The sequence below is a fragment of the Thalassophryne amazonica genome, chromosome 17, assembly GCF_902500255.1.
Source record: "Thalassophryne amazonica chromosome 17, fThaAma1.1, whole genome shotgun sequence".
Lineage (NCBI taxonomy): Eukaryota > Metazoa > Chordata > Actinopteri > Batrachoidiformes > Batrachoididae > Thalassophryne > Thalassophryne amazonica.
In genome coordinates, this window is record NC_047119.1 from 40875858 (window position 1) to 40902326 (window position 26469).

A 26469-nucleotide genomic window follows, 5' to 3' on the forward strand; every position below is an offset into this window, starting at 1 on the left:
AATCTTCATCTGCAAGGCACACATCTGCTCCAAGATGTCATCCAATTTGCGTCTGAGTTCAAGAGTCATCTAAGTCTGAGAATGCACTACCTTGCCCACCTCGTTAATCATGACGGACAAGCGAGGGGCTGTGGTTCTTGATGCCACCATCTTGCCAATTTTCCGGTAGATCAGGGCAGCACATAAGCCAAAAAGTACCAGCCCTGCTACCATAAGACCAAATATGAATAAATCATCGACGTCCTCAACAGAGAAAGGCACAAAGCATGGAACACGCCATGACTCCCAGGAGTCAAGCACATAGTCCGCAAGATACATTCCATCTGGGCAGGTAGGATTCCCCCGGTCCTGACCTTCTTGTAGAAAAGATGGTGTCAATAGCATTCAGAGACCAGCTGATCAATTCCATGGTTAATCCAATAGTAGTCCAATAGAACCAGTATCCAATCTAATTTGAGGAATTCGCAGTCTGGTGAAGTAGGGACTTGAAGGTTAAAGCAGAGAGCAGAGATAGGGAGAGTGGAGGAGATACGACTGCCCTCGTCTGAGTCCCAAGCTGAATTCTGTATCCCAAACTATAAAATCCACAGGTATGGAACATGTATCCCATTCCCACATGAATTGTACAAGTACAAGCGACATATCCAAAAAGATGAATTCTACAGGTATGGAAGATGTATCCCAAAATGTGAAATCTACAAGTATGGAAGATGTATCCCAAAACATGAATTCTACAAGTAGGGAAAATGTATCCCAAAAGATGAAATATACAGGTATGGAAGATATATCCCAAAACATGAATTCTACACCTATGCGACACTTGTCCCAAACCATGAATTCTACAGATATGAAAGATGTATCTCAAAATGTGAAATCTACAAGTATTGAAGATGTATCCCAAAACATGAAATCTACAGGTACATCACATGAATTCTACAAGTATGCGAGACTTATCCCAAAACATGAAATCTACAAGTACAGGAGATCTATCCCAAAAGATGAATTATACTGGTATGGAAGATGTATCCCGAAACATGAAATCCACAGGTATGATAAAAGTATCCCAAAACATGAAATCCACAGTAACAGGAGCTGTATCCCAAAACATGAAATCCACAGGTACGAAAAAAGCACCCCAAAAACACGAATTCTACATGTACTACAGGAGAAGTATCCCAAAGTCATTAATAATCCACACCGAAGCAGTTGGTGGCAGTAATGCACCGTGTCGGTTTGCAAACCGCCAATAACTCGGCAGAAGAAGAACGCCATGCTGAATTTTTTTGCTGAAGTTATTTATTTTGTTTAGTGTATTCTTTTTGGGTTTAAGCGCCATCACTGTTGATTTTTGTAGTTTTTAAAAGAACAACTCCGTGAGTCTTTGTGTCAGACTTTATTCAGGTTGACGCTGAGTTGAGGTTAGCACGTGAAAAACGTCGGCGTTTGTGTCGCTGCGTGTCTGCTGACTGTTATTCTGTGACAAGGCCAAGATGGATTATCAGTTCCCGCAGCAGCTGTTTCCTTCTTATTTCTTCGGCGGACCTCCGGACTGGTTGTCCGGTCACGGATCTGGAAAACTGTGCAGTTACGGCCGAGTCAAACCGCAGGTAGGAGTTCAACCAGCAGCCGCCATCTTACCACTCCCTGAACGCACACTGCACTTGACAACTTACCGGGACAAAATATTTTCTAAGACACAGTTTATAAAGCTGTCGTATTTGTTTTTTTATCGTAAACAGTTTCGCTTGTTAAATCAAAATGCGACTTGTTTGTGTCATTATCCTTAAAAATTAATTGACTTTTTTTTCAAAACTTTATTTCAACAAATACACCAACAAACAAACGAACAAAACATAAGGCTCGATACGATTTCCTTCTGTGCGCATTTTGACGTCGGTTTTTGTTGTTGTTTTAGTTTTTTTTTCCACTCCAGCTCAGGAAACCAAGATGAGGATCCGGAGCCCTGATGCATGTGTAATTTTATTAGAAAAGTCTTATGGCGTGGCAGCAGTCTGCTTTCATACACAGACCAGTGAAGAAATCCACTGATGACGTCATATAGGAACAGGTTGTCAGTGCACATCCACTTCAGATCAATCACTCAGCTTTTATTGCTAATTTTGATGCCCAGACCTGTCAAATTCACTAGATACAACACAGAATCAATATATAACAACAATAAATGATAGTGGACATGAATACATTCTGTCCACCTTTTCAAAAGCATTGTGTTGTACGTCACATGATGATGATGATGATGATTTCTTATGTGAAAGTACAAAAACTTTAACTTTGTCAGAATAATAATTAAGAATGAATGTTCTTTTGCACAGTTTTTTCTTTAACAGAAGGAACATTTACGTTGGTAAACTTGTACATGTCATATGAGTTCCCACACATATTTTTTTACAAAGTGCTTCTGTCTGGAATGTTTGATGGTGAGGTCTGGGAGCCTGCGTTGTTACTGCGCGTCACTACATCTACAAAGTAAGGGAAGTGCTTTTGGTCCTGGATGACAACCACCCAGGCAGACAACTGGTTCACCCCCATATCTCAAAAGTAATCACCGCTCTGCAGCAACCAGGTGAAACGTGGGCATGTCCTTGACCTTCTCCAATCTCTGGTGTCCTCAACACTGAGGGACCTGTGTGCTGGATCGTGTCCAAAGAAACACACCACATGTACAAAATGTGGTAGCTGATGTTACCTCACAGTGTCAGTGATCCTTCTCAGCTGAGTCTCACTAAGTAACCATTCATTTGACACAAAGTCATTCCAGGGGGACCCAAGGATCCTCCACAGAGACCTGGTACCAAAGACATCCAGTTGTCTCCGTAGGTCACTGGTTAGAGTCCATGTCTCAGGAAGCACCAGGACCCTAAAGACCCTGACCTTCTTTCTCCTGCAAAGACATCAGTGTTGCCAAACATGTCTGACCTTTGATCTCATGATAAGATCACAACATCTTTCAAAGTGTCTTTTGGATCTCAAAGGCTGAGGAATATTTTATAATGTTGTTGTACATCATAATTTATGTAAGAGCCGGTTGAATTATTAAATGAGAAAAGGAGGACTGGTTCAGGAAACTAGAACAAGTTAAAATTAGGTGTAGTCTTATTATCAAAACTGCTTCTCTGTTTTCAGTTGAAACCTGACTGGTTTTGAGGCAAATGGACTGCATTTCCATCTGCATCAGAAGCTCTGTCTCGCACAGACACTGACGTCACCAATGCCATGCTAGGCACTCCCTACACACTGGGAGCAAGTAGGGGAAGCCCAACACTTAATGACTAGACTGACCGTCCCCTCCCCTTGAGTTTTGAGTCTGACTTCTTAAATTTTTTATCTCTGGTTGGTGTTGTGGTTTCAGGGCGGTCCTGGTCTTCCCTCCAGTTGGACCTCCAAACACCAGGCCAGAGGGGACACATGGTGTCATACTGAGCCGGTTCCACTTCCCCTTCTGTCTCCAAAGCACTGTGAGTTCTCAGTTATTTATTTATTCCATGGGTTAATTGGCTAGTGGGGATGTCCAATGAGGGTATTTTATGCCACCTTTACTGTCCTTGTACCTCCAGTCCTTTAGTTTTGGCTGTCTTGACAGCACCAGTGCTGTAGCAAACAATTATATTAGTAAGCTATTCATTTTTGGGGGGTGGGGGGGGGGGGGTGAGATTACAGCTATGGTTAACTTACCAGTAACTAACCATAATGTCTACAAATCATTTTCTATTTTATTGAAATATTTGATAAAAAACATTTTACAAAAAAAGAAGAAATAAATCTCTCTCACACACACACACACACACACACACACACACATATATATATATTAATTACACCATATCTGAATATTAAGTCCCTTCGGCTGAAAGGTGGATCTGTATGTTGATTTGGCACAAGTTTTACGCCGGATGCCCGTCCTGATGCAACTCCACATTACATGAAGAAATGTGGCAGGAGTGGGGTTTGAACCGGGAACCTTCCACACTGAAACCAAGTGCACTAACCACTTGGCCACCTGCTACACAATGTCTGAATGAAGGGACAAATTCAAACATTGCATTTATTTAATGGTACTATTCATCATAATAGTTTGGTATTCATAAAGTGTCAGTTTGATGAAGAGAGGTGTTAATTATTTTTTGTGACTGATTCATCATCAGTGGAGTGAATTCATTATTAATCAACAAAGCTTGTTTCCACTTGCGTGACGCTAAAGAAGGGCAGAGGTGGAGTGAGTATGAGATCAGCGACAACACCCCTTGATTAAATGTCCACTTCTGAAAATAGTTTTTATGCTACTACTACAAATGTTATTATTGTTTTATCTGTATTACAATAGCCCAGTGGCCTCTGTCTGCATGTGTGTGGTTTTGATCACGGTGAAACCGGGGAGAGCTGACATTTGCTGTTTGGCATGCTTATGCATTTTGGCTCAAGGATGAACATTACGAAAACAGAAAGTTGATAGGACAAATAATTTTTGTGAAGATAGTGATTTTAGTTAACAAGTAAACAATGGACATTGTGCTGCAATGCACCATGGGAGTTTGCAGTTTGGGGATTTTAAATGTTGTTATTGTGGTTCATGGAAGTTTAACAGTGTTGTTAGTGTTATTGTAGTTCAATTAGTTTAGTCGGTTTAGTTAAGTGTCATGTTGTTGTTACCATGAGTGAAAAGAGTATTGCTTTTGATGTCTTCTGCTACCGTGTCTCTGTTTGTGCGTGTGTAAAAATTAAAAGCGCATGCTTGTAGCAGAATGCAGAAAAAGCAAAAAGCTCTGCATGCATGTGCCTGCGGACAGCTGACGTTTGCTATTTGGCATGCTTATGGATTTTGGTTCAAAGATGAACAGCGCCAAAACTGAACGTCGATAGGACTAATATTTTTGGAGAAACTACGGGTATTACCTAACGTTTCTAATTATATTCTGGATTAACATGCCATTCGGGGGGGGGGGGGGGGGTAAATAATCTTTATATTAAATGAATGAGTGCGTGCATGCATGATTTTATTTAGTAAGTTCAATACTTTAAAAAATACACGGATGACACAAGAAAGTGAAAACACTTATTTCCATTGTGGTCCATTTAAAAATCAAATGACAAAATATAAATAATAAAATTAAACAATAATGGTAATATGATAACAAGAACCTAAACAATTTATAAATACATTAAGACAGTAAATTAACATTAAAAAATTACATATTACCAGGAAATAAGAGTTGAGTTCCTTTTCTAAAAAATTTTAAGGTATTAGGTTATAAAAACATTCTGGACTCTCACGACATTCCAACTCATTGTACAAGCTTTGCTTAATTTATTACTGCCCTTGAAAAATGTCAGCTACATATTTTATAAACACTACCCAATCTAGAGCCCATGGATCCCCACAGGCAATATGCTAGTTATCATTTTTAGTATTATTATTGTTATTATTATTTTAACAACTAAAATTTTTAAATCAGTATTTCTCTGTGCCTAAGTTTTACTGTACATCTGGACTAAGTTTAATTGATGAGCCTTATAAAAATAAGTTTAGTTAATTTAACTTTTCTGCATAACTAAAGTGGGATGTGACGCAATATCGTTTTTATAATGTAATGTCTAAGCTCAGGCATTACTGGGTTTGTTTGGAGTTCGAGCTTTAAAATCAGGTTAATTAAGATGAGGGAAGCCAAAAAATATGAAAATTATTCCGGCTCTTGTGTTTAATAATCTTATCAAACAAACATGTAGGTTGTGATATCAATTTTGGTTAAAAGCAAAGAAAAGGTGAAAATGTGCAAAAGAAAATACAACACACATAAAGCAGTACAACTAAATAGAGGGATCAGGGTGAGAAAATGGCCATCAAAGATCCCTCCAGAATGCATCCCTGGATATCAAAAACCCCAAATTTTCTTTGGGCTTTGAGCGGCCCCAGACCCCCTGTTAACAGAAGTCCACATTTAACCAAAAACAGAGCCCTGCATTAGAAAAGAGCAGCGATGGTTAGAGAGTAAATATAATCTTGTTCAGCAGGAGAACAATTTGCTGTTTTCTTAGCTGTCTCTGCCTTGTTTATCTTAACTCGTAGTACGTGATCATGAAAGGGTTTTCTATAACAAGGTAGATGGTGAACAGCTTAAGGTTTGGCTGTGGGGAAAAAAAATTCAGTCAGAAGGATTTTTGTTGTTGTTGTTTCCTTTAATCCCTGTAGGTGTCAGGATATCACAGCTGTGTGGTTCTGATTTTACAGTTCTCAACCTCAGTGTTTGTTTGAAATAACTTGTAAAATTGCTTCCCCCACCCCACAAGCATTCCTTTGGTCTTCAACACCGCCAGACCCGCTGGACTTTACAGAACATGTGAGTATCTGAGCTCATGTATTTACTTCATTTATTTAATGGAAAAAAAATGCTAACTATGAGTTTTCAATATTAAAGTAATGAAATAAAAGTGAAAATGCTCTGTCCCTTTGTCTGGCCAATGGGTACAAGTCCTTTTCTCCTTCCTTACTATATTCAACTTCTTGTACAGCTCACAACATGCCTTTTCCTTCGCTTTTGCCACTTCTCTTTTCTCCTTATGCCGCATCTCCTTGTACTCCTGTCTGCTTTCTTCATCTCTCCAACTATCCCAAAACTTTTTAGCCAACCTCTTTCTCCTTATGCTTTCCTGGACCTCTTCATTCCACCACGAACTCTCCTTTTCTTCCTTCCACTGTCCAGATGTCACACCCATTACCTTCCGAACTGTCTCCCTCACCACATCTGCAGTACTTTTCCAGTTGTCCAAAATTGCTTCCCCTCCATCCAGTGCTTCTCTCACCTGCTTGCTAGATTTCACACAACAGTCTTCCTCCTTCAGCTTCAACAAAGGATCAGAAGGTGGAACTGTCACTCTCTTCTTCTTCTTTACCTCTAAAGTCATCCTACAAACCACCATCCTATGTTGTCTAACTACACAAATTCGCATCCCTCGCCTGGCGTTGGACGTGCCACCATCGCCCGGTGCGTCGCTCTGCTTTAGCCGCATTCGCACTGGACGCCACACAACACCACAAATTCATCATTTCCTGCAGGAGCTGCGTCTGGATGACGGTCGCTTTCAGCGGTACTTCCACCTCTCCAGGACCAAGTTTGAGGACCTCCTGTCCCATTCGCGTGCGCACGTGAACAAAGAAAAAAAAACTGTCTGCTGTTGCAGTTCCTTGCTCTCATTCTCCAACTCTGTCATAATTGTGTTATAAACCAGTCACCATTTGTTTTATTATACATCTGTGTAGTTAATGAAGTTATCTTCACGGACGCTTCGTTCGCGCGCACATGTGAACAAAAAAAACTGTCTGCTGTTGCAGTTCCTCGCTCTCCTGTGTCATAATTGTGTTAAATAAATAAGGGACATAAGTCCTGCTCACAGGCTGATTGTCAGAAACAGGACATGTCCACATCAAGTATAAACTCCAGACATCTCCACGTCACTACATATCCAGTCCGTGATTGGTCATCGTGGCGCGACGACGAAAAAGTTCAGATTTTTCAACTTGGGGAAGAGGGCCACGCAACGCGATAACGCGCCACAAATGCGTGGCTTGGATTTTTGTGGCGCCACAACGCGTCCTTCCATAGGGATTACATGGCAGTCTCTTGCCGCCGTCGCTCGCGTGGCGTCCGTGTGAACGTGGCATAAGTTTCTGATTTCTTGTAGCTTGCATCTCCTATAAAGAATGAAGTCCACCTGTGTGCAACTTCCTCCACACCCTGTGCTCCTCCCTTTTCCTAAAGTAGGTATTCACCACAGCCATTTCCATCCTTTTGCAAAATCAACAACCATCTGTCCTTCCACATTCCTGTCCTTGATACCATATCTGCCCATTACTTCCTCATCACCTTTTGTTCCCTTCACCAACATGCCCAATGAAGTCTGCTCCTATCACCACTCTTTCATGCTTAGGCACACTCTCCACCACACTCCAAAAATCTTCTTTCTCCTACATCTTGCAACCTACCCGTGGGGCATTATGCACTGATGATATTTGTCATTACCCCTTCAATTTCCAACTTCACACTCATCACCCTGTTGGACACTCGCCTAAACTCCAACACACTTGTAACATACTCTTCCTTTAAAATCACCCCAACACCATTTCTCTTCCTATCCACACCATGATACAAGTTGAACCCACCTCCTATGTTCCTGCTCTTACTTCCCTTCCACTTGGTCTCTTGCACACACAATATGTCTACCTTTCTCCTCTCCATCATATCAGCCAGCTCTCTCCCTTTACCAGTTACACTCCCCACTCTCATTTCTACCCTTCTAGTTTTCCTCTTCTCCCACTGTCTGTGGACACGTTCTCCTCCTCGTCCTCCTCCTCCTTCTCTTCTTTGCCCAGCAGTAGCCCAATTTCCACTAGCACCCTGTTGGGCAACAGCACCGGCGGCAGATGTTGTTAACCCAGGCCTCGACCGATCCGGTATGGCAATTCGATTCTTAGTCTGCATGGTTGGGTTGGCTTGTTTTACGCTGGATGCCCTTCCTGACACAACCCTCCTCATTTATCCGGGCTTGGGACCGGCACTCAGAATGTACTGGCTGCACACCCCATGTGGCTGAGTTAGAACAATAGTTATATCCCTGCAAACAAAAATTGGGGGGTGGGGGGTGTTCCTCCTTACAAATTTATGAACTGACTGGCTCACACATGTACGTATAATTCCTCCTAAAGTGTTTGGTGGATTCTAGTCAAACATCAAATCACGGTGACACGCCATGTGAAGCTCTACATTCAGGAAATTCCAGTCTGGCGTCTTTAAGGGGAGGCAGACTTTTTTTTTAATAACTGTAATCACATTTGTCACTTGTGTGGTCAGATGTTGACCAGCTAGTTAACTGAGGACTGATGTGTTGTACATGCTGGCAGCTGATCTTTGTGCTGCTGCCAACCACAGTTTTATTATATTCTCTCACTTTCTATACACGGCCTGGAACTGTGACTTAAAATGTAACTTGATTCCTGTTTAATACATACATACATCTTCGTCCGTCAATACAGCGAGGACCATCTAGTCATCCTTTTTATTATTATTATTATTATTATTATTATTATTATTATTATTTTTGGGGTCGAGATCTATGGGTGCGCAGATGGCTGATGAGGCCAATCTGCGCGCAAAATGGTCTCTGGCAGTGTGGACAGGAAATGGTGGCAGCTGCAGGGCTCCTGTTGGCACAGTTTTTCCTGGCCTCTCTATGCTGCTCAGCTGCAGCAATCCTGTTTGCCTTGTGAGATTTTGCTCCCTGGCAGATGGCTGCTCGCCAGCTGCCTCTGTCCTCAGCTGTCTGCTCCCAGGTCATGTGGCTGATGCTGAAAGCGTTCAAGGAGGCCTTTAGAGTGTCCTTGAAGGGCTTCTTCTTGCCGCCTTGAGAGCGCTTTCCCTCTTGCAGTTCGCCAAACAGCAACTTTTTTGGCAGCCGGTGGTCTGGCATTCGGGCTACATGACCTGCCCAGCGAAGCTGCACCTGCATCAAGATGGTAAAGATGCTAGGCAGACCAGTTAGGATTAACACCTCTGTGTATGGGGTCTTGTCCTTCCATCTTATGCCTAGGAGTTTCCTGAGGCATGTCGTGTGGAAGTGATTCAGTTTCCTAGCATGACGCTGGTATACTGTCCAGGTTTCACAGCCATAGAGTAGTGTGGTAAGAACTATGGCCCGGTACACCTTGATTTTGGTCTCTTGAGTTATGCCCCTCCTGTTCCAGATATTCTTGTGGAGTCTGCCAAAGGCAACACTGGCTTTTGATAGTCTGGCATTTACCTCGTCGTCAATGACAATGTTTTTGGAGAGCGTGCTGCCGAGATAGGTGAACTTGTCCATTGCATTCAGCCGTTGCCCACTGATGCTGATGTTTGGATCAATGTACGGCTTGCCTGGAGCTGGCTGATGCATCACTTTTTGATCACTTGTTGATTGTCAGGCCGAAGTTGTTGCAGGCGTCAGAGAACTTGTCCACGCAAAGCTGCATGGGGGCTTCCGAGGCAGTGTTGAGGGCACAGTCATCAGCAAACAGGAATTCATTAATGGTGTCTGTCGAAACCTTGGTTTTTGCTTGAAGCCTCCTGAGGTTGAAAACTGATCCATCTGTTCGATACCTGATGCCGATGCCTATGTTAGTATCACTTAAAGCATCAGTCAGCATGGCTAAGAACATAAGGCTGAACAGGGTGGGAGCAAGCACACAGCCCTGTTTCACTCCGTTGGAGACTAGGAAGGGTTCGGAGGTCTCGCTGTTATCTTGGACTCTCGGCAGCATTCCATCGTGGAATTGTCGGACGATGGCGATGAACTTTCTTGGGCATCCGTACTTTGCCATGATTCTCCAAAGGCCCTCTCTACTAACAGTGTCGAAGGCCTTGGTCAGATGGACATAGGTGGAGTACAGGTCGGTGTTTTGCTCTTAACATTTCTCCTGGAGCTGTCTGGCAGCAAACACCATATTGATAGTTCCACGTTCTTTCCGGAAACTGCACTGGCTTTCAGGTAGTAGACCTTGTTCAAGGTGCGCAATGAGACGATTCAGCAGAACTCTGGCCAGAGTCTTGCCTGCGATTGAAAGCAGGGAGATTCCACGGTGGTTGTCACAGGCCTGATGGTTTCCTTTCCGTTTGTAAAGGTGCACGATGGATGAATCTTTGAAGTCTTGTGGGACCGTCTCATGTTGCCATATGAGCTAGAAGAGCCGATGAAGTTTTTCCATCAGTGCTACACCTCCTTCTTTGTAGACTTCAGCTGGAATGGCGTCTGAGCCAGGTGCTTTGCCACTGGAAAGTAGATGTATTGCTTTTTGAGTCTCTTCCAAGGTGGGTAAGGCATCCAGCGTTTCATTGATGGGAACTTGGGGTAGCCGATCGATGGCATTGTTGTTGATGGCAGAGGGACGATTCAGGACACTGTTGAAGTGTTTGGCCCATCGCTGGAGGATTTTCTCTTTGTCTGTGATCAATGCTGATCCATCTGCGCTGAGGATAGGGGAGGTGCCCGAGGTGGTAGGTCCGTAGACTTCTTTCAGGCAATCGTAAATGTTCTTCATGTCATTCCTGTCTGCAAAGCCTTGACTCTTGTCTGCTCTGTTGTTTAGCCAGGTGTCTTGCATCTGACGCAGCTTGGGTTGGATGTTGCTGCATATGTTCCTCAGTGCGTCTTTCTTCGCAGTCGACTTGGGATTATCAATATGCGCTCTGTAGGCACGGCGCCTTTCCTCTAACAGCTGGTGGATTTCTGTACAGTTTTCATCAAACCAATCCTTGTGCTTCCTAGCACTTGGTCCTAGACACTCCATGGCTGTGGCATACACCGTCCCGCGAAGCGTGGCCCATGCTGCCTCCACATCACCATCTAGCACAGTGGATTCAAGGCGAGCTTCCAGGGTGTCGACAAGTTTCTTTTGATGTCAAAGACCTTCAGCTTGTTGATGTTCAAGCGTTTGGGTGCTTTTATTCCCTGTGGGCGTCTCTGGGGCTGGGCACGAACTTTGAACTTGGAGACAATGAGGCGGTGGTTTGTCCAGCACTCCTCACTGCACATGGCCTTTGTGACCCACACATCCTGCCTGTCCAAGACCAAAACCAGTCATATTTCTTTGGGGAATATGAAGCAAATTTTGTTTAAAAAAATAAATAAGTAAATGGTGGTGACGGCTGAAATGTGGGAGGATGGGATGTTTTTCCGTTTGTGAACGTCGTTGGAGTTTCTGTGCCATTGTGTGTTTTGTTGGACTGATGTTGGAATTGAATCTGTTTTGTTGCTTTAGATGCAGAACTTTTTCGTAGATCACTGCCAAGACGCCTTCTGCAACATCGGTGAACTTTTGGCAGACAACTTCTGCTTTGAAAAGACGCGGAGAAAGGTCAGAACTTTAAAAATAGTCTTACAACATGATGGCTACTTTTCAGCAGCATTACATAGTTACTGTATTTTCCAGAGCATAAGTCACACCTTTTTTTTCTGTGTTTTCAGCTCTTTAATTTGGGATTTTTATGCATTGTTATGGTGTATTTTTGTTTTTTGTCACTTATTCCTTTATTATTGCAATTTGTTTTGTTTAATGACTTGATTTCTTGGGAACAGCAGTGGAAAAATAGTCAATATTCCCTCCACCAAGTTGGTGGAGGGAATATTGAAAGAAGTTCTCGCCCCTGTTTGTTTGTCTGTTTGTGAACAGCCTGGAGCCCACAATTTTACATATATCATTCTAACAAAAAACTCTCGCACACTGCCTCACTTGCAACACAACACAAGGGTGAATTTAATCAAGCAAACAAGCAAGCAACGTTTCGGCCAAATATATAAATATCCTTATATTTATATATTCTATTCATATCCTGATAGCTTATGAAAAGCCGCTTCTAACAGGACTTTGACCTTGCAAATTTTTTCCAAAGTCAAATTTTGTGGAATTAGAAACTCATGTTGGTGGAGGTTTGCGTTCTGGGAGCGCAGTGCTCTAGTTTTATTATTAATGATGAATAAGTGATTTTTATTCATCCATTTTTCTTGTATCTAAGTTGCACTGGAGTATAAATCACAGGACCTCCCAATCTAGTAAAAACAAAAACGCATCTTATACTCCAGAAAATAAGAGAGAATTGTTTTCAGGTTCAGTGTGTAGTGTTTTTTTTTTTTTTTTTTTTTTTTGGTTTTTTAATTGTGGCCCTTGTTTTGTCTTCGGTGGATCCATTGATCATGGCTGCTATGATGCTATCTTGTATTACAATGTCATGTAATCTGTGCGCCGCATCCTGAGATGCAGCTAATCGGATGACGTCATAGGAGTCACCCGTTACGTTTTTTTTTTGTTTTTTTTTTGGTAAACATCTTCCTTTCTGGTGATCACTATACACTGATGAAGGCTCAGGTCCGAAACATGTTTGTGCAGTGGACATGGCCTGACAAAGATGAAATATGATGGGAACAAGCCTGAGAGTGGGTGCTTCATGGTATATTCTGGAGTCGAGCGCGCCTGTTTTGCTACCAAAGTAAATCTTCTAGTGAGTAATAGCGGTAATTAACGGGTGTGTTTTGTGTGTTTCAGGGGGCTCAACGGGATTCTGTTTGTATGTGGAGGGTGAAAAACTTTCTGGACATGCTGAAATATAAAATGTGAGCATGGTGTGTTTAGGCGGGGGGGGGGGGGGGGGGTGGTGCTGGGCTTCCGCCTGTGAGTGTGTTTGTCTCTCTGATGTTTGTGTTTTTTGTTTTGTTTTGTGTGTTCAGATGTCCACTCGGGTTTGATTATCCTACAATGAATGCGTACAGCGTGCTGTTAGCAGACAGCGTTCACGCCGTGCCCCCGGAGCTGCTGAGCTCTTTGCTGTACGAAGAGCTGACGGAGCAGAGAGACAGACTTCTGTTCTCTGAATCCACCACAGGAGGCGCTCTGGCTTTCATACCATTCTCATCTCCCAATAATACAGACTCAAAACCAGGCTGCCTCGTGTACCCTGGAAACCGAGGCCTGGACCGCCTCAGTATCTTTGAAGTGCGTCAGAGTCCCTGAAAGACCAAAGATGAGCTCACAATGTTTCTGGTTCTTAATGCAAAACTTCAGACTTCCACAGGGTGGCGCTGCTCTTCCGCAGAGAACAACCAGTCTGCTTGGACACCAGCAGCCACAAAGCACGGAGTTTCCAGCTGAAAGGTCCCATCAAGCAGATTAGCGCCGCCTCCGTGTTTGATCATTGTGAGAGCTGTTCTTCATCTTGTGAAGCGTGACGTATTTGACAAAAGCACAGAAATACACTTTTGTTTGTTTGTGGGCAGGCTGTGTCGGCGTGCGGTCGGATTACCTGTGTGGCCTTTGGCGATTCCATGAAACAAATGAACCTCGTCTGCTAGAAGTTGTCAAAACCAAGGAAGTCGTGACCTGCGTCAGTGTCAGGTTTGTGCTGATGTGAATAGGTTTTCACTTTTGTGAAATCTGTTTGAAACTGGAGATAACATTTAAAAGAGTAATTACTGTGAGACACCGATGGCACGCTACTGCTACATTATTGGCTGTGATGGCTGGGGTGTGGTGCCCCTTCCCGATTGATTAAAGCACAAGGAGAAATCCGTGATTGCGTTTAGCCGGTGTTCTTAAAACAAACAAACTAAAAGGTTACTGGTGAAGACAGGTATGTACCTGGCAACACCACACCTACCAAATTTGGCTGAGCTGGGTACCATAGGGGGATACGTGTTCAAACAACTTCAAACATTTTTTTTTAAAATTACTGTACTTGAATCCAGATTTTGTAATTTTCACACATTACGAATGCAGATCGGGCCGTATCCGCTGTGGCGACCCCGAACACAACGGGAGCAGCCAAATGGACAACAACAACACATTTTAAACTTCTCTAATTTTAAACTCTGTGGGTTTGATAATTCTGCTGTTCGTGGTTTGAGCTGTGGGTGAAATAACTGATCTGTGGTCAGTCCTCATGTTTCAGGTGAAGTTCTGGTCACCAGTGAGAGTGGAGCAGCAAACCTGTGGACTGTCGGTAAAGGGTGAGGATTATTTGGCGGGGCGGGGGGCGCTACCGGTGAGTCCCACCTTAAATTAATGCTATGGCAATGCTCTGTTCAGGACCCAGAAGGTTCGACAGGAAGACAGCAACCTGTACTTCAATGCCAAGTCGTCATGGAGATGGTGCCACTTCTCTGCCCACCCGCGGGTGATGGTGTATGCAGACAGGACAGGGGCGGAGCTCACAGACATCAGGGTGAGCCAGAAATGTAAACATGCTGAAAGGATGCGTTCATGGACAGCATGAGACACAACGCTGTAATTAGATCTGTTTCTGAAGAACAAAAAGACTCCAGACTTCTGAATCTGGTCTGATTGGTTTGTAAAAAAAAAAAAAAAAGATGTCTAGCTTCACCCTCAGACATGCCTTTATTCTGCTGGTTCTCGTCTCTGTCTTTCTGCTGATCTCACCCTGTCTCCCTGTAGCTCAGCCCGTCTTCCTCTCACACTCTGTTTCGGATCAGTAAGACCTCAGAGTGTTGCAGTGGGGAGAGACTCCTGCTCTCTCGACACCTGGATGATATCCACTCTTTCCACCACCTCATTACCACTCAGGTACGTCACTGTCAGAAGTTCAGGTCTCTCAGGTTGTCTGACACTTTTATTTTGACCCTTTTAACCCTGATGGGCATTTCTAGAAAAGGTCAGACCAATAGGAAGGTGATTCTTATCCGTCTTATCGCCATGAGACGAATCTTCACAGGGACGCCGTATCTCAATCACCGCCAGGAAGAAATGAATAAGAACGACCAATCCACTGTGACATCATCAGTTCAATGTTCAGTAACATTTAGCACGTTGAAGTTCTTCCAGGAGGGTGGATGTCCTATGTGGTGAAACCAGTGGGCGATCAGGGTTTTCAGGGTGTTGTGCGAATGCGACTTGTTTTTGTTTCTCTTCCTTTCTCAGAACTCTGCTTACATAGTGGATGAACGATTTCCCTGCATCCCCATGCTGAAGTGGGATCACATGATGCTGTCTCCGCCCGTTTTTTGTGATGTCCTTCCTGGCTCTGTCTCCACAGTGGGTGGGGCTAGAACAACCAACATCCTGCTAGGATCGCAGAGGTCTCAGGAAGTGGTGCTGTTGCAGTACTCAGGTTTAATATGACTAATCCTGCACATTCGCTCACACTAGTTTCAGTGAATCCTTGTGATGTCATCAGTATGTGAGGATGGTGTAGTTTCCATGATAACTGCACCAACTTTCCACTGTGTGTTGGTGTTTAGGAGGAGGAGTGGATGCCTGTTCCAGCCACGGTCCTCCTCAGACTCTGCTTAAACCCAGCGATGTCCTGAAACATCTTCCAGGTCAGATCCCACACCGCAGAGAAACCGCCAGCAACAGACTGTCCTCAGCGGCTGCAGGTGCCAACAGGCAGGGGGTGCTCGGTCTCTGTTTTGTACACACATTTGATGATGCAGAAAATGATCTGTTTTGGGTTTGTGTAATCTGAACAGCCAACAGTGATTTCAGTGCAGCATCTTTTTTCTTTTTTTTTCTTTTTTTTTAAACGTTTGTCAGGTTTGTCGTGCATCCAGATGCGCAGCGGCGCAGGAGGCAGCGAGGATTGTATCTGCGTTTTGCAGCTGACGGAGGTGGGAGATATATTCTACCAAACCCTCGTTCCACAGCAGTCCGACTTCAAGACGAGTCGGCTGCTGGTGCCGGAGGAGGAACCGCCGTCTCAGCAGAAAACTTTGGATGAACGAACGCAGCAGCCAGCGACGCCACCGGAGTCGCAGCTTCTATTTTTAGACTCGTCCAGCGATGATGATGTGATTGCACCAACTCAGAATCTGAAAGCACAAAAGAAGGAAGATGCTGCTGTCGGGACAGATGACGACACCTCCTCTGAGGATGCAGAGTCAGACAGGAAACGCCCGAACCTGAAGGGGCTGCAGGTCGTCATTAATGATGATCCAGATCAGCTGGATGTGTCCACAGACTTGATCGCTGACTGTACTGAAGGCTGTGGTCTACGGACAAGAAGCAGCAGGTCTCCTCGTTGTGTCGCTCAGCAGACTGTGCCAACGCTCAGCGATGACGCTCTCGCCACGTGGAAGCGTTGGCTCCAGAAAATGATACAAAAGGCCCAGAAAATAAGCCCACGTCCAAACTCTCGGGAGAACAGGCTGATAAAGAACTCAGATCTGTTCTGTGCACCTGATGACATGGCCAGAAGTCTGGCGATGGAGGACCAGAGGCGAGCTTTGAGAGCATGTATGGCTAAGCGGTCGCTGCTGGTTGGCGACACTGTTTCTGCCTCTCACAGCTCTGAAAAGACACCGCCTTTGTTGAACCTGGTGGACACCGACGCGTGGACGGATGATCTTAGCCAGCGACTGACGCTGTCCTGGCAAGGGGATGAAGGTTGGAGGGAGTGGTGGGAGGACCGCCTGGGACTCAACAGGGAGGAAAGGGAGGAGAAGCTGCGGAGGAGGAGGAGGAAGGACAAGGAGGCAAGGAGAATTGCCAGGCAGCAGATGGCACTTTCCAGGAGCTTCACCTCATCCATCAGCTACCAGATGGAGCTGGATGATCTTACCGACTGGAAGGGCTGGTCATCTGAGGCTAGTCAGGGGGTGTGGTCAGATGCTGAAGGTATGAGCGCGTCGTACCAACAAGAGGGCAGTTTGGTATGTGAAACACCACGAGCCACAACGCTGACGGACACCGCGGCTGCCACGGTGACTCCCAGGACACCAAGAGCTGCCACACCAACAGCCAAGACACTCAGCACACGTCCAGGAACAGAAGAACAGCACTGTGGGCAGCTGCCAACCATACCCAGCAGCGCTGCCATCTTTAGCTTGTCCCAGCCATCAGAGCCTGACTCTGCCCCCGTTACTCAGAGAACTAAACGTCCACATGAGAATTACTTCAATCCTCTGCTTGCTCTGCAGGTAAGAACAGACTGTTTGGCTCTTTTTAAGCCATGTTCCCAGTATTTATTGATTAAAAATTAATTGTTGGCAGGTTTTGATTGTGAAAATGATCGATGGCGGGTTGGGGTTAGATGTTACCTTTGAAGCACCTTTTGTTGTGATTTGATGCTATATAAATGAAATGAATTGTTGGTGGGTGTCTCTCTCTCTCTCACTCACACACACACACACACACACCAGCCTTATCATGTGACCAGAACAATATGTATACCACCTCAGTCTGTTCCGTGGCTGTGGATGGAGTCTGGGTGGTGATCACTGCTTCAGTGTTGTTCTTAAACTATTGTTTTTAACTGTTGTCTCCTGTTGCCTTCCTTTTTGTTTCCAGGATGATCCTTCACACAATGACTATTTCCTGGAGCCGGAGGGGAACACCGCTGCCACATCTTCTCAACTTATTGGTTCTCGGATTTCAAGTCACAGAGGACTCTGTCTGTCCCAGAATTCCCTGGGTCAACGGACGCAGGCGTCTCACCCCAAGAAGAAATCTCGAATGGGATTCTGATTGGATTATTGGCATGTGCCCTCTCCCAAAGCTGTCTTTTTGTTACTAAAGTAACATCTCTGTTCTGGTGTGGATTCTAATTCCCAAAGTGAATATGAAATCCAGGCTGACACACCTATTCCACGGGGTGCTGTTCTACTACGATCTCCCCCACGATCCAGAAAAAGTCCAAAAACTGGATGGAGACGGCTTACTCTGGCAGGTCTATCAAACTGGCTTATAAACTGCAGACCTGACAACTGTTTGGCTTATAAAGCAGATACCTGGCAACCTGCGCCAATACAAAAGTTAAGTTGTGCCTGGCTGCGTTCTTAGGCAGAACTGCAACAAACGCTGCTTTTGCTTCAGATTTTTACCCTGATGGAACTCAGTCAAACAAGTATCAAGTTGTACTCACTAGGACTACCCCTTTTAAAGATGTTTAATTGAATGTTTGATTGAAGCGGTTAAGAATAAAAAAATGTTTTTGACCAGCTCAAAAATTTCACCTGTTTCAAAACTGGTGCTGATTATGGCTCCATATACCAAGTTTATTCAAGATTGACAAAAGATGGATCAAGAAGTTAATGTGATGCTTCAAAACACATCCTGATTTGCTGTTCAAGATTGATCAGCGCTCTGTGGAATAGGGGTATAACCGGTGTGCTGTGTTTTTCAAACAGTTCATGCTGATCAGGATTTTTAAAAGCCTGGATTGTGTAACGGCTCGTTAAATTGTTCTCCATTTGGGACACTGCTAACTTTTGTCTATGGGTCAGAGGTTACCAAAGATTAAAATGTCTAGTTTTAAGTAAGCCTGTTTATCACAGAAAAGTTCTAAACAGAATGTCAAACAAAAAAAGTAACGTGTTGTGGAACGTGTTGCTAATATGGAACAAAAAAGTTTGTTCAATGTAACAGGTAAAGAATTCAAGTGGAAACACAAATGGTGAAACTGCCACTCAACATGTCAGGTCCAATAAATATCTCATTAGTATGCAAATTTATGCATAGTTTCTGAAAATGTACTCGGCTCCTCTGTGACACAAACGGCCACTGAGCTGTTAGCATAAAGATTCTAATGCATATCGATCTAGTTTTAAAAATGATTTTAAATAAAAATCAAACTTTCCCAAATGTATTAAGATTGATCGTCAGAGAAATGTAACATTTAAATTGTTTTTAATAAAAAAAATTCCTGCTGAAGACAAAAATAAATTAGAACCTTCACTCTGTTCCTTTCACAATGAGACTCAACAGGCAAATTAAAAATAATATTTTATAAGAGTTTCAGTGACAAAACAAATAACTTAATATCTACAAAGAACTATACACTTTTTTTTTACATCATTTACACTTACATATTTTTATAACATTTTCTGACACTGGTTTAACTTCTTTCTGAATAATTTTCACACTACATCTTAGAAAAAGACAAACAAACCACTTTAAACAAACATCTGTCCAATGTCGGCATGTCTGTGGCTGATTGTTGCTCAGCGCTGAAGCCTTTGAGCAAGACACATCAGACACAAACCTACTTCAAACTGTTCCAATATTCAAAATGACCCAAAAACAAAGTGCAAATTAAAGAACAAAAGATCAGTCTCTGAAATGTCTTAAGTTTTTTTTTTTTCTTCTATAAAATAAAAAATTTTATTGCACTGAAAATAACACAGGCGTCAGTCTGAGCGTTTGCATTTTTCCATTAGGCCCCATTTATAAAAAAAAAAAAAAGGTTTATCATCTCTGCCTGCATGCTGAAAGCGGCCCATTTTTGGGGGGGGGGGGGGGGGGGTTACTGACGGCAGTACAGCTGGTACAAGAAGTGGCACATCCCCTAGGTGGCAAGCATGCTTTGGCTGAAGACTGCCGAAATTTCGGAGGTTGAGGCTTGTTGTCATTGACAACTACAGTCAGTTGCTCCGTCTCACTCAGACACAGTATGCGTGTTTATCATGCACTTGCGTACAGTACACTGACTGTATTCAACATGGAAACATATTTTATTTTATATGTTTTATTTAATATATTTTCAGTTTCTCACTTGCTATGCAGGTGCTCTGTCATTTTTCAGGACGTATGTTTCTAAAAAATAAAAATTCACCCTCTCACCACTTTTTTCCTAACGTAAAGGATGATCAGCTTTTTTTTTTGTAAATGGGGCCTTATCGCTCAGTCAGATCTTACTGATTATTGAAAACGGAACATAGAATTAACATTGTTTTGTCCAAGCGCACAAAATATTATACAATTAAAAATGTCCTGATGCTTTGAGAATAGTGAAACTCATCCAGTATTATGAATAGTATTTGAGAAATTGGACTTTATGACTGAACATCGTCACAGCGCCATTTATGTCTGACGAATACAATGACTTAATGATGACAAAGGATTTTAGTTTGCGCAAATCAGGAACCGCTGTGTAAACCGGGTCAACATGACCCACACTCACCAAAATAAACACACATCAGTTTGGAAACGAGACTGAATGCGCTTCGGTTATACATTGAAATGTGGTTGACTGCTGAACACTTAATATATTTTAATGTTTTTCACGGCTTCAAATCATAAACCCTGACATGACTTCAAAGATTTTAAATCTGAGGTAATTTAAAGATTTTTCTGTCAGAATTTTTCTGTCGTTTCAAAATGTGACTGAGGTAGAAATGAGAAAAGTCTCCTTCCAAATGTCTGATTGTGTGAAAATTTTCTGATGAATTCTCTATCTTTTGGCCAAGTTAAAATTTCTGGTGGTAACTTTGTTCACTGGATTAATTTCCAGATTTTAGTTTTTCTCAGAAACCAAATATTTGTTTTGGACAGGAAACCAGCGAAAGACACTGGTAAATGTCAAACAAATTAATAATTTAACTGGCATTAGTTTGTAAACAACAAAATTCTGAGCTTGAGCGCAGCTGATGAACGTGTTCATCAGAAACAGAAAAACAGTCTGAGAAGAAGAAAGCACAAACCCATAGAGAGCTCTGTGGCAGCTCGATGATACTTTTTTTTAAAAACATAGAATATATATAAAACCCTGGGTCTGCATCAGCTGCCAGTTATTGTGGCGATTCTAAAACCTGAGACCTCTGATTATTGACATGAGAACGTGATGACAACACGTCAAGCGCTGACGTCACACCGGCGCTGTTTCAGATGCAGCGGGAAGAACGGCCCTTCAGCGTCGCTACCCAGAGACGAGCTGAGACTGTCCTCACCAGAACTCAACATGTCCTCACATGAGTCCTCACTGCAGAGACAGACACGGTAATTAATATACTAATTACACTGTAATTAACAGTAATTACCACACTGATGGCTTCATACAAATAAAACTCGTATTGTTGGACATAAAGATTTGACTTCCAAAAACTTAGTGTAAGGAAAAAAATGTTAATCTCATTTCTGGCATTTTGACTTTTGTATTAACTTTTTAATAAACGAGAACAAAGCTGTACATCCCCCAAAAAGTACCTATAGAGAAAACACGTTTGGCAATTGTTCTTTCCCGATTATCTCTAGTGTTGATTGATGCCTTGCTCAGCAGTGTGTGGCGGTCTGACCTCTCAATCTCGTTCCAGCAGTCCTCGGGGATGGTCGGCAGCTCGGGGACGCTGCGGTGGCTAATGTGCAAGTTCTGGGCGGTGCGCCGTGACACGACCCACTGGAGCCTCCGGTGGTCAGGTTTGCTGCATTCGGGTGAAGCGTAATCTGACAGACACCGTGCAACCTGCTCGCTCCACAGCAGCAGCTCACCATCCAAAATCTGAAACCCAAACACGGATGTGTAAAACCACACAGGTTTGTTCACCTTCACATATTGCACGTTTGCTCAAAGTGATGTCAGATTCTGCCAAGTTAGTTATCAGATATGGAAGTTTTAAAACAAGCAGAAGTTCGGACCTTCAGGTGTCTCTGGATGTGACGGGCAATTTCCAACATGTCCTCTGACTGCACGGCTTTGGTCTCATGTCTCAGCAGAGACAAAGCCAAGACGGACGGCTGCACGCAGACAGACACAGTTTTTAAACTTTTTCCACCATGGCCTTGGCAGCACAACGGGTTTCAAGTGTGAGTTTTGTACCTTTGCTTTGGAGAAGGTGATACGGCACAAACAGGCTTTGAGCTGAGCCTCCAGCTTCTCCAGACTCAGAATCTCCGTCCTGCTCAGGACCAAACAGATCCACATCAAAGCACAGTTCTCACAGCAGCAACTGCTTTAAAATACCCAGCAGTTCATTAGCATTCCATTTGTCCACTTGTGTTCCCAAATGCTTATAAGAAACACCTCGCAATGTTATATAAACATATCATGACAATGCCTCCTTGTCCATGTCCAGTCAAACGCATGTAATACTAATGGAGTTGGCAAGATAAAATTAGCACATTAGTGACTTCATTTACAATTAAAAAAAAAAATGTTAGCATTAGTAATATTAGCATATTAACATTAGGATGTATATAACTGATACACAAATGTTTTACGCCACCATGTGTGCAAGTTAGCAGGTTTGACCAAATGTCAAATCTTCAAATACTGTAAGTCTTGCTAACACTGAATGGAGTTAGTAATGTAGGCGGACAAATTAAAAAGTAGCAGTGTCTCTGCACTGTCAGTGATGTGGCTAAAGCTGCTACTCTGCGGTGCTAATAAGGTAACAGGCTGGCTATTTACTTTCTGTAAATCGATGGTGTGATAAACTCACCTGTCTGCCATGTGTGAAAGTGCGATCTGGTGGTACATGTGCAAAAAGGTTAAGGCAGTGATGGCTTTGGACTTGAAGTTGAGCTTCTCTGCGATGATCTTCTCCATCCGGCCAAGGTCGGACACCGTGAACCTGCACTGTCCAATGCGGATCAGCTCATCACTGGGCGTCAGGTTGTACTTCTCCTCCGTTACTTTGGCTGCCATGTGGAGGCAGCTGAGGCTGACGCAGGACAGGTGCTTTGGCTGAATCTGAGAACACAAACACTTCATGTCAGCTTTTTGTCAGCACAGAGCTGCAGTATTTTAATCAGGTTTGTCTCATACCCTCATCATGGCAAGGAATCGATCCAGCAGGTTAACAGCCAGGACAAAGGTCTGTGTGCTGTACCCAAAGAAGCTGGTCAGACTCCACAAGTCCTCCACCTTGGCATCTCTGCAGCGCGCAGAGATCCGCCTGTCGTCCTGCAGAGGACATGGTGGTGACGTTTATCCAACAGAAGCTAATGAAATACAGCAATTCTCACTTTTTTTGCTGCTTGGAATTAGTGTATTTACTGTATATATTGTTATTCCTGCACAGTACTTGCTTTCTGTGTTTTTGGTACTTAGTTGCTCTTACTTTGCATAATTCTTCTGTAACTATCCCTTTGCATCGTGTGACTAAAAAGGTTTTTCTTATCTTTATACATGCTACCATGAAAGTAAAACAAAAACTATAATAAATGTTCTTGCAGGATTACACTTATGTTATATTTGACAATTTTGACCATCATTTTTGGCTATAAATTTACATAAAATCTATTACCAAGGACAAACATCCACAAGGATATTTCCATTGTGCTAAATGTGCTGCTTGCTGTTTATAAGGACACTGTTTTTGTTTGTTTTACTTATTTATATTTTATTACAAAATGACAGGTCTAAGAACATGCCACACATGGCTGCATCGAACTTGAACAGAACTACTCTGGGTCTTGACTGGTATCCACTGGTGCAGGCTGCTAGTCCATCACACCCCATGAACATCAACATCGATGTGATACATCCAAAGGCTAAACAGTCTTTTTCCTCAGAATCTTGGCTTTATTCTCAACATTGTCAGATGTTTGATTTTTAAGGTGGCTCTGATCTGTCAGCCACATCCTCCGTCACATGACAGGAATCATGTCAGCAGCAGCATGAGGGTGATTCTTTAACTACGGGCACTATTGGCCTTGTAAATGTAATTTCCACCACACCATTGCCTTACAATATAAAGCGCCTTGGGGCAACTGTTTGTTGTGATTTGGCGCTATATACATGTGCTCTGATGTCAATGTTTATCTCCATAGAAACTACCCTAACAATCTTTCATACAAACTGTTTAAAGGGACATTATGTGTTGTGGTGGAAATTATGGCAATAGTGTGGAACAACTACATTTTGTTTAAACAAAAATCACAATAGTTGTATGACATTGAATACCCCAATTATGTTTTGATTATTTTACTAATATTTTAAAACATTAGAAAAAACGTTTCTTTACCATTAATTTTTAATCATTGAAGGTCAAAAGTCTGGGTGTGGGACAAGCACAAAACGGCAATATTTGCATATAATGATGCTGAAAAAAGGTGAAAAAGACATCATAGACTACTAGAACAAATTTCTTAACACTTTTATTGTAAAGATAACTATAAAAGTGTGAAATTTCCCCTTTTTTCTGTTTTTCATACAATATGATCAAAGGACATAAGTGCCCGTAGTCTAAGAATCACCCATGAACTTGTAGACATATAGTTTAATTTATTTTAAAATTTCTGGGCTTGATGCAGAACTAGTCAGCAGGTCATAATTCACTGCAGATCCAGATGTGACAGTAATTATCGCCTGTGTGGGTTCAGATTCCGTCATCTCACCTGTGCAGAGGTTTCGATCAGGTTTAGCCCCGCCTCTTTGGGACGGTACCAAACCTCCTGGTCATAATTCAGCCTCAGTTCCTTCAACAGCTTCACAGTGTCCATATCTCAGCCGGAACTGGAGCATCTGATGTAGCCTAAAAATAAAAATCAGTGAAAACGTGAAATCAGTAAAACAAGCAAAAAAGAAACTAGCAACCATCCAGGTCACCGCTCAAAGCTCCGCCTACTTTCCCTCAGCTGAGCGACGGTGTCAAATTTCAGGGTTCGACGTTTTCTCCAGTGTCTATAAACAACCGCTACGCGACGGTTAAACGTTTACTTCCAAACAGCTATAAGCTTTAAGAAACATGGTCCACACGGATACTAAAACACGTCTGTGTGTGGGTGTTTTTTTTTATATATATATATATATATATGCAGAGAAGCTAACGGGAGTTAGCATGGTAACATTTAAACTCATTTGATGGGGGAGGGGCAGATTCTCTACACAGCAATAAAGCTTTAAAAATAAAATAAAATACCTTGTTTTATATACGTCTCTGATATATTTGTCTAACAAACCGTTAAATAGCTGGTTTTGTAGTCGAGTTTTGATGAACCGTGTTACGGCTCAGTTAGCTTAGCAATGAACAAACTAACAAAGCAACGGTTTATAAATACTTTTTTTTAATGATTTTTGAAAAAGTGTAAAATTCTCAGTCTAGTTTAGCCCAGAGTCTCATTTTCAATCGTGACAAGAACAAGGAAACAACGTCATAGTTTGTCCAAAAGTGAAAGATTTTATCTAGCAAAGGTTTTTTTCTGTGAACGAGCGACTAAAACGTTTAAAAAATACAAACTGTGAGATGGGAAAATTTTTCATAAATTGAATTTAAATCAGATTAAGATAAAACCGTGTAGTTTTTTGTTCATCCCTGCTGTCTGAAGGACCCTAAAACATAAAATCAATATGAACATTTCCTTTAAGTTCTTTAAGTGTTATTTCATCTTACCTTATTGCTAAATGTCATATCGTACCTTTTTATCGTGTTTAAATCCACATATCTGCAGTCTCTTTCTTCGTCTTTTCTCTCCTTTTGTTGATGTTCGACAGCGTTCACGCCCACTTAATACGTCCGCCGCCAACCACCAATCGGATGCTTCGATTCAAGACCAGGTCTCTGTGTGTCGAGTTTAAAGCCCAAAAATTGTGCTTTTTAAAGATGGTTTCGGTTTTTATTTTCGTATCAACGTCAGTTATTTTATGACAGAGAAGACAATTCGGCAGAAAGCAATCGTTCAACCACTCTGTAATCTATAAAAGCGGTGTGGCTACGTGACACCGTCCCTGTACAGGGCAATATTCCTTTCAACCAATCAGCGGTCGTCAGTTTGGTGCGTTCAAATAGTCCGCCGAAAATGGGAGGTTTTGATTGGCCGACCGTAATGTAATTTGAGCATTACGTCAGGTTTTTTGGTTGCAGATTATTCGTGTGATATTCGCGCATATAAATGTACAGAACGTGTACAAAACATCTGTTTGTGTGCTTTGTTCCTGTATTAAAACATGCAAACGTAAAACACTGACACGGTTAAAAAAGGAAATGCAATATTGAATATTAGTGACGTAATCACAGTGTCATTGTGTTAATTACGTCTAATTGCGTGTTTTTTGTGACGCGAGTCAGTGTTGTGGGAGTGTCACCCAGACTGAAACTGGAAAACCTTCTATTACATCAACACCCACTGTCCCTCCCCCGTTACTGAACTTTATAGGAACCAAATCACTTGAACAAAGAACATGGTCAGTTTAAACACACACACACAAAATAACTGTTTATTAATTAATCTTCATAATTGCATGACCTTTTTATTGTCACCATTGTTCA

At 42.6% G+C, this 26469-nt stretch overlaps 2 protein-coding genes across 4 annotated transcripts; one reads left to right on the plus strand and one right to left on the minus strand.

The window, feature by feature from the left end:
- The first annotated feature begins 1270 nt into the window (after positions 1-1270).
- taf1c (TATA-box binding protein associated factor, RNA polymerase I subunit C) lies at positions 1271-23861 on the plus strand. 2 transcript variants are annotated; one of them, XM_034191774.1, is made up of 16 exons: positions 1271-1607; positions 3371-3476; positions 6304-6353; positions 11801-11896; positions 13082-13149; positions 13264-13517; positions 13598-13729; positions 13810-13927; positions 14467-14538; positions 14618-14753; positions 14984-15112; positions 15467-15656; positions 15787-15924; positions 16082-17463; positions 17834-18026; positions 23845-23861. In XM_034191774.1, exons 1-15 carry the CDS (start codon positions 1491-1493, stop codon positions 18008-18010), a joined length of 3165 nt encoding a protein of 1054 aa, XP_034047665.1. In that variant the 5' UTR covers positions 1271-1490; the 3' UTR covers positions 18011-18026; positions 23845-23861. The 2 variants fall into 2 exon arrangements, with proteins under 2 accessions (XP_034047665.1, XP_034047664.1); XM_034191773.1 differs by lacking the exon at positions 23845-23861 and having other exon boundaries at positions 17834-19591.
- Positions 20149-25745, minus strand: ccng2 (cyclin G2). Of its 2 annotated transcripts, none has more exons than XM_034191775.1 (8): positions 25620-25745; positions 24599-24737; positions 23025-23162; positions 22705-22949; positions 22077-22161; positions 21896-21994; positions 21556-21758; positions 20149-21242 (listed from the first exon to the last, which is right to left on the minus strand). In XM_034191775.1, the coding sequence occupies exons 2-8, from the start codon at positions 24701-24703 to the stop codon at positions 21116-21118; spliced, it is 1002 nt and encodes a 333-aa protein (XP_034047666.1). In that variant the 5' UTR covers positions 24704-24737; positions 25620-25745; the 3' UTR covers positions 20149-21115. The 2 variants fall into 2 exon arrangements, with proteins under 2 accessions (XP_034047666.1, XP_034047667.1); XM_034191776.1 differs by having other exon boundaries at positions 22077-22155; positions 22699-22949.
- Positions 25746-26469: the final 724 nt, after the last annotated feature.

What these genes read in the sequence shown, in the direction of transcription:
- taf1c (XM_034191774.1), top strand. Translation starts at nt 1,491, where the DNA reads ATGGATTATCAGTTCCCGCAGCAGCTGTTTCCTTCTTATTTCTTCGGC. An exon ending in CGCTGGACTTTACAGAACAT is followed by an intron (nt 6,354 to 11,800) that starts GTGAGTATCTGA and finishes TTGTTGCTTTAG; the next exon opens with ATGCAGAACTTTTTCGTAGA. An exon ending in ACCACCTCATTACCACTCAG is followed by an intron (nt 15,113 to 15,466) that starts GTACGTCACTGT and finishes TTCCTTTCTCAG; the next exon opens with AACTCTGCTTACATAGTGGA.
- ccng2 (XM_034191775.1), bottom strand. Translation starts at nt 24,703, where the DNA reads ATGGACACTGTGAAGCTGTTGAAGGAACTGAGGCTGAATTATGACCAG. An exon ending in TGATCGAAACCTCTGCACAG is followed by an intron (nt 23,163 to 24,598) that starts GTGAGATGACGG and finishes TGTCCTCTGCAG; the next exon opens with GACGACAGGCGGATCTCTGC. An exon ending in ATCGCACTTTCACACATGGC is followed by an intron (nt 22,162 to 22,704) that starts AGACAGGTGAGT and finishes CTGTTTGGTCCT; the next exon opens with GAGCAGGACGGAGATTCTGA.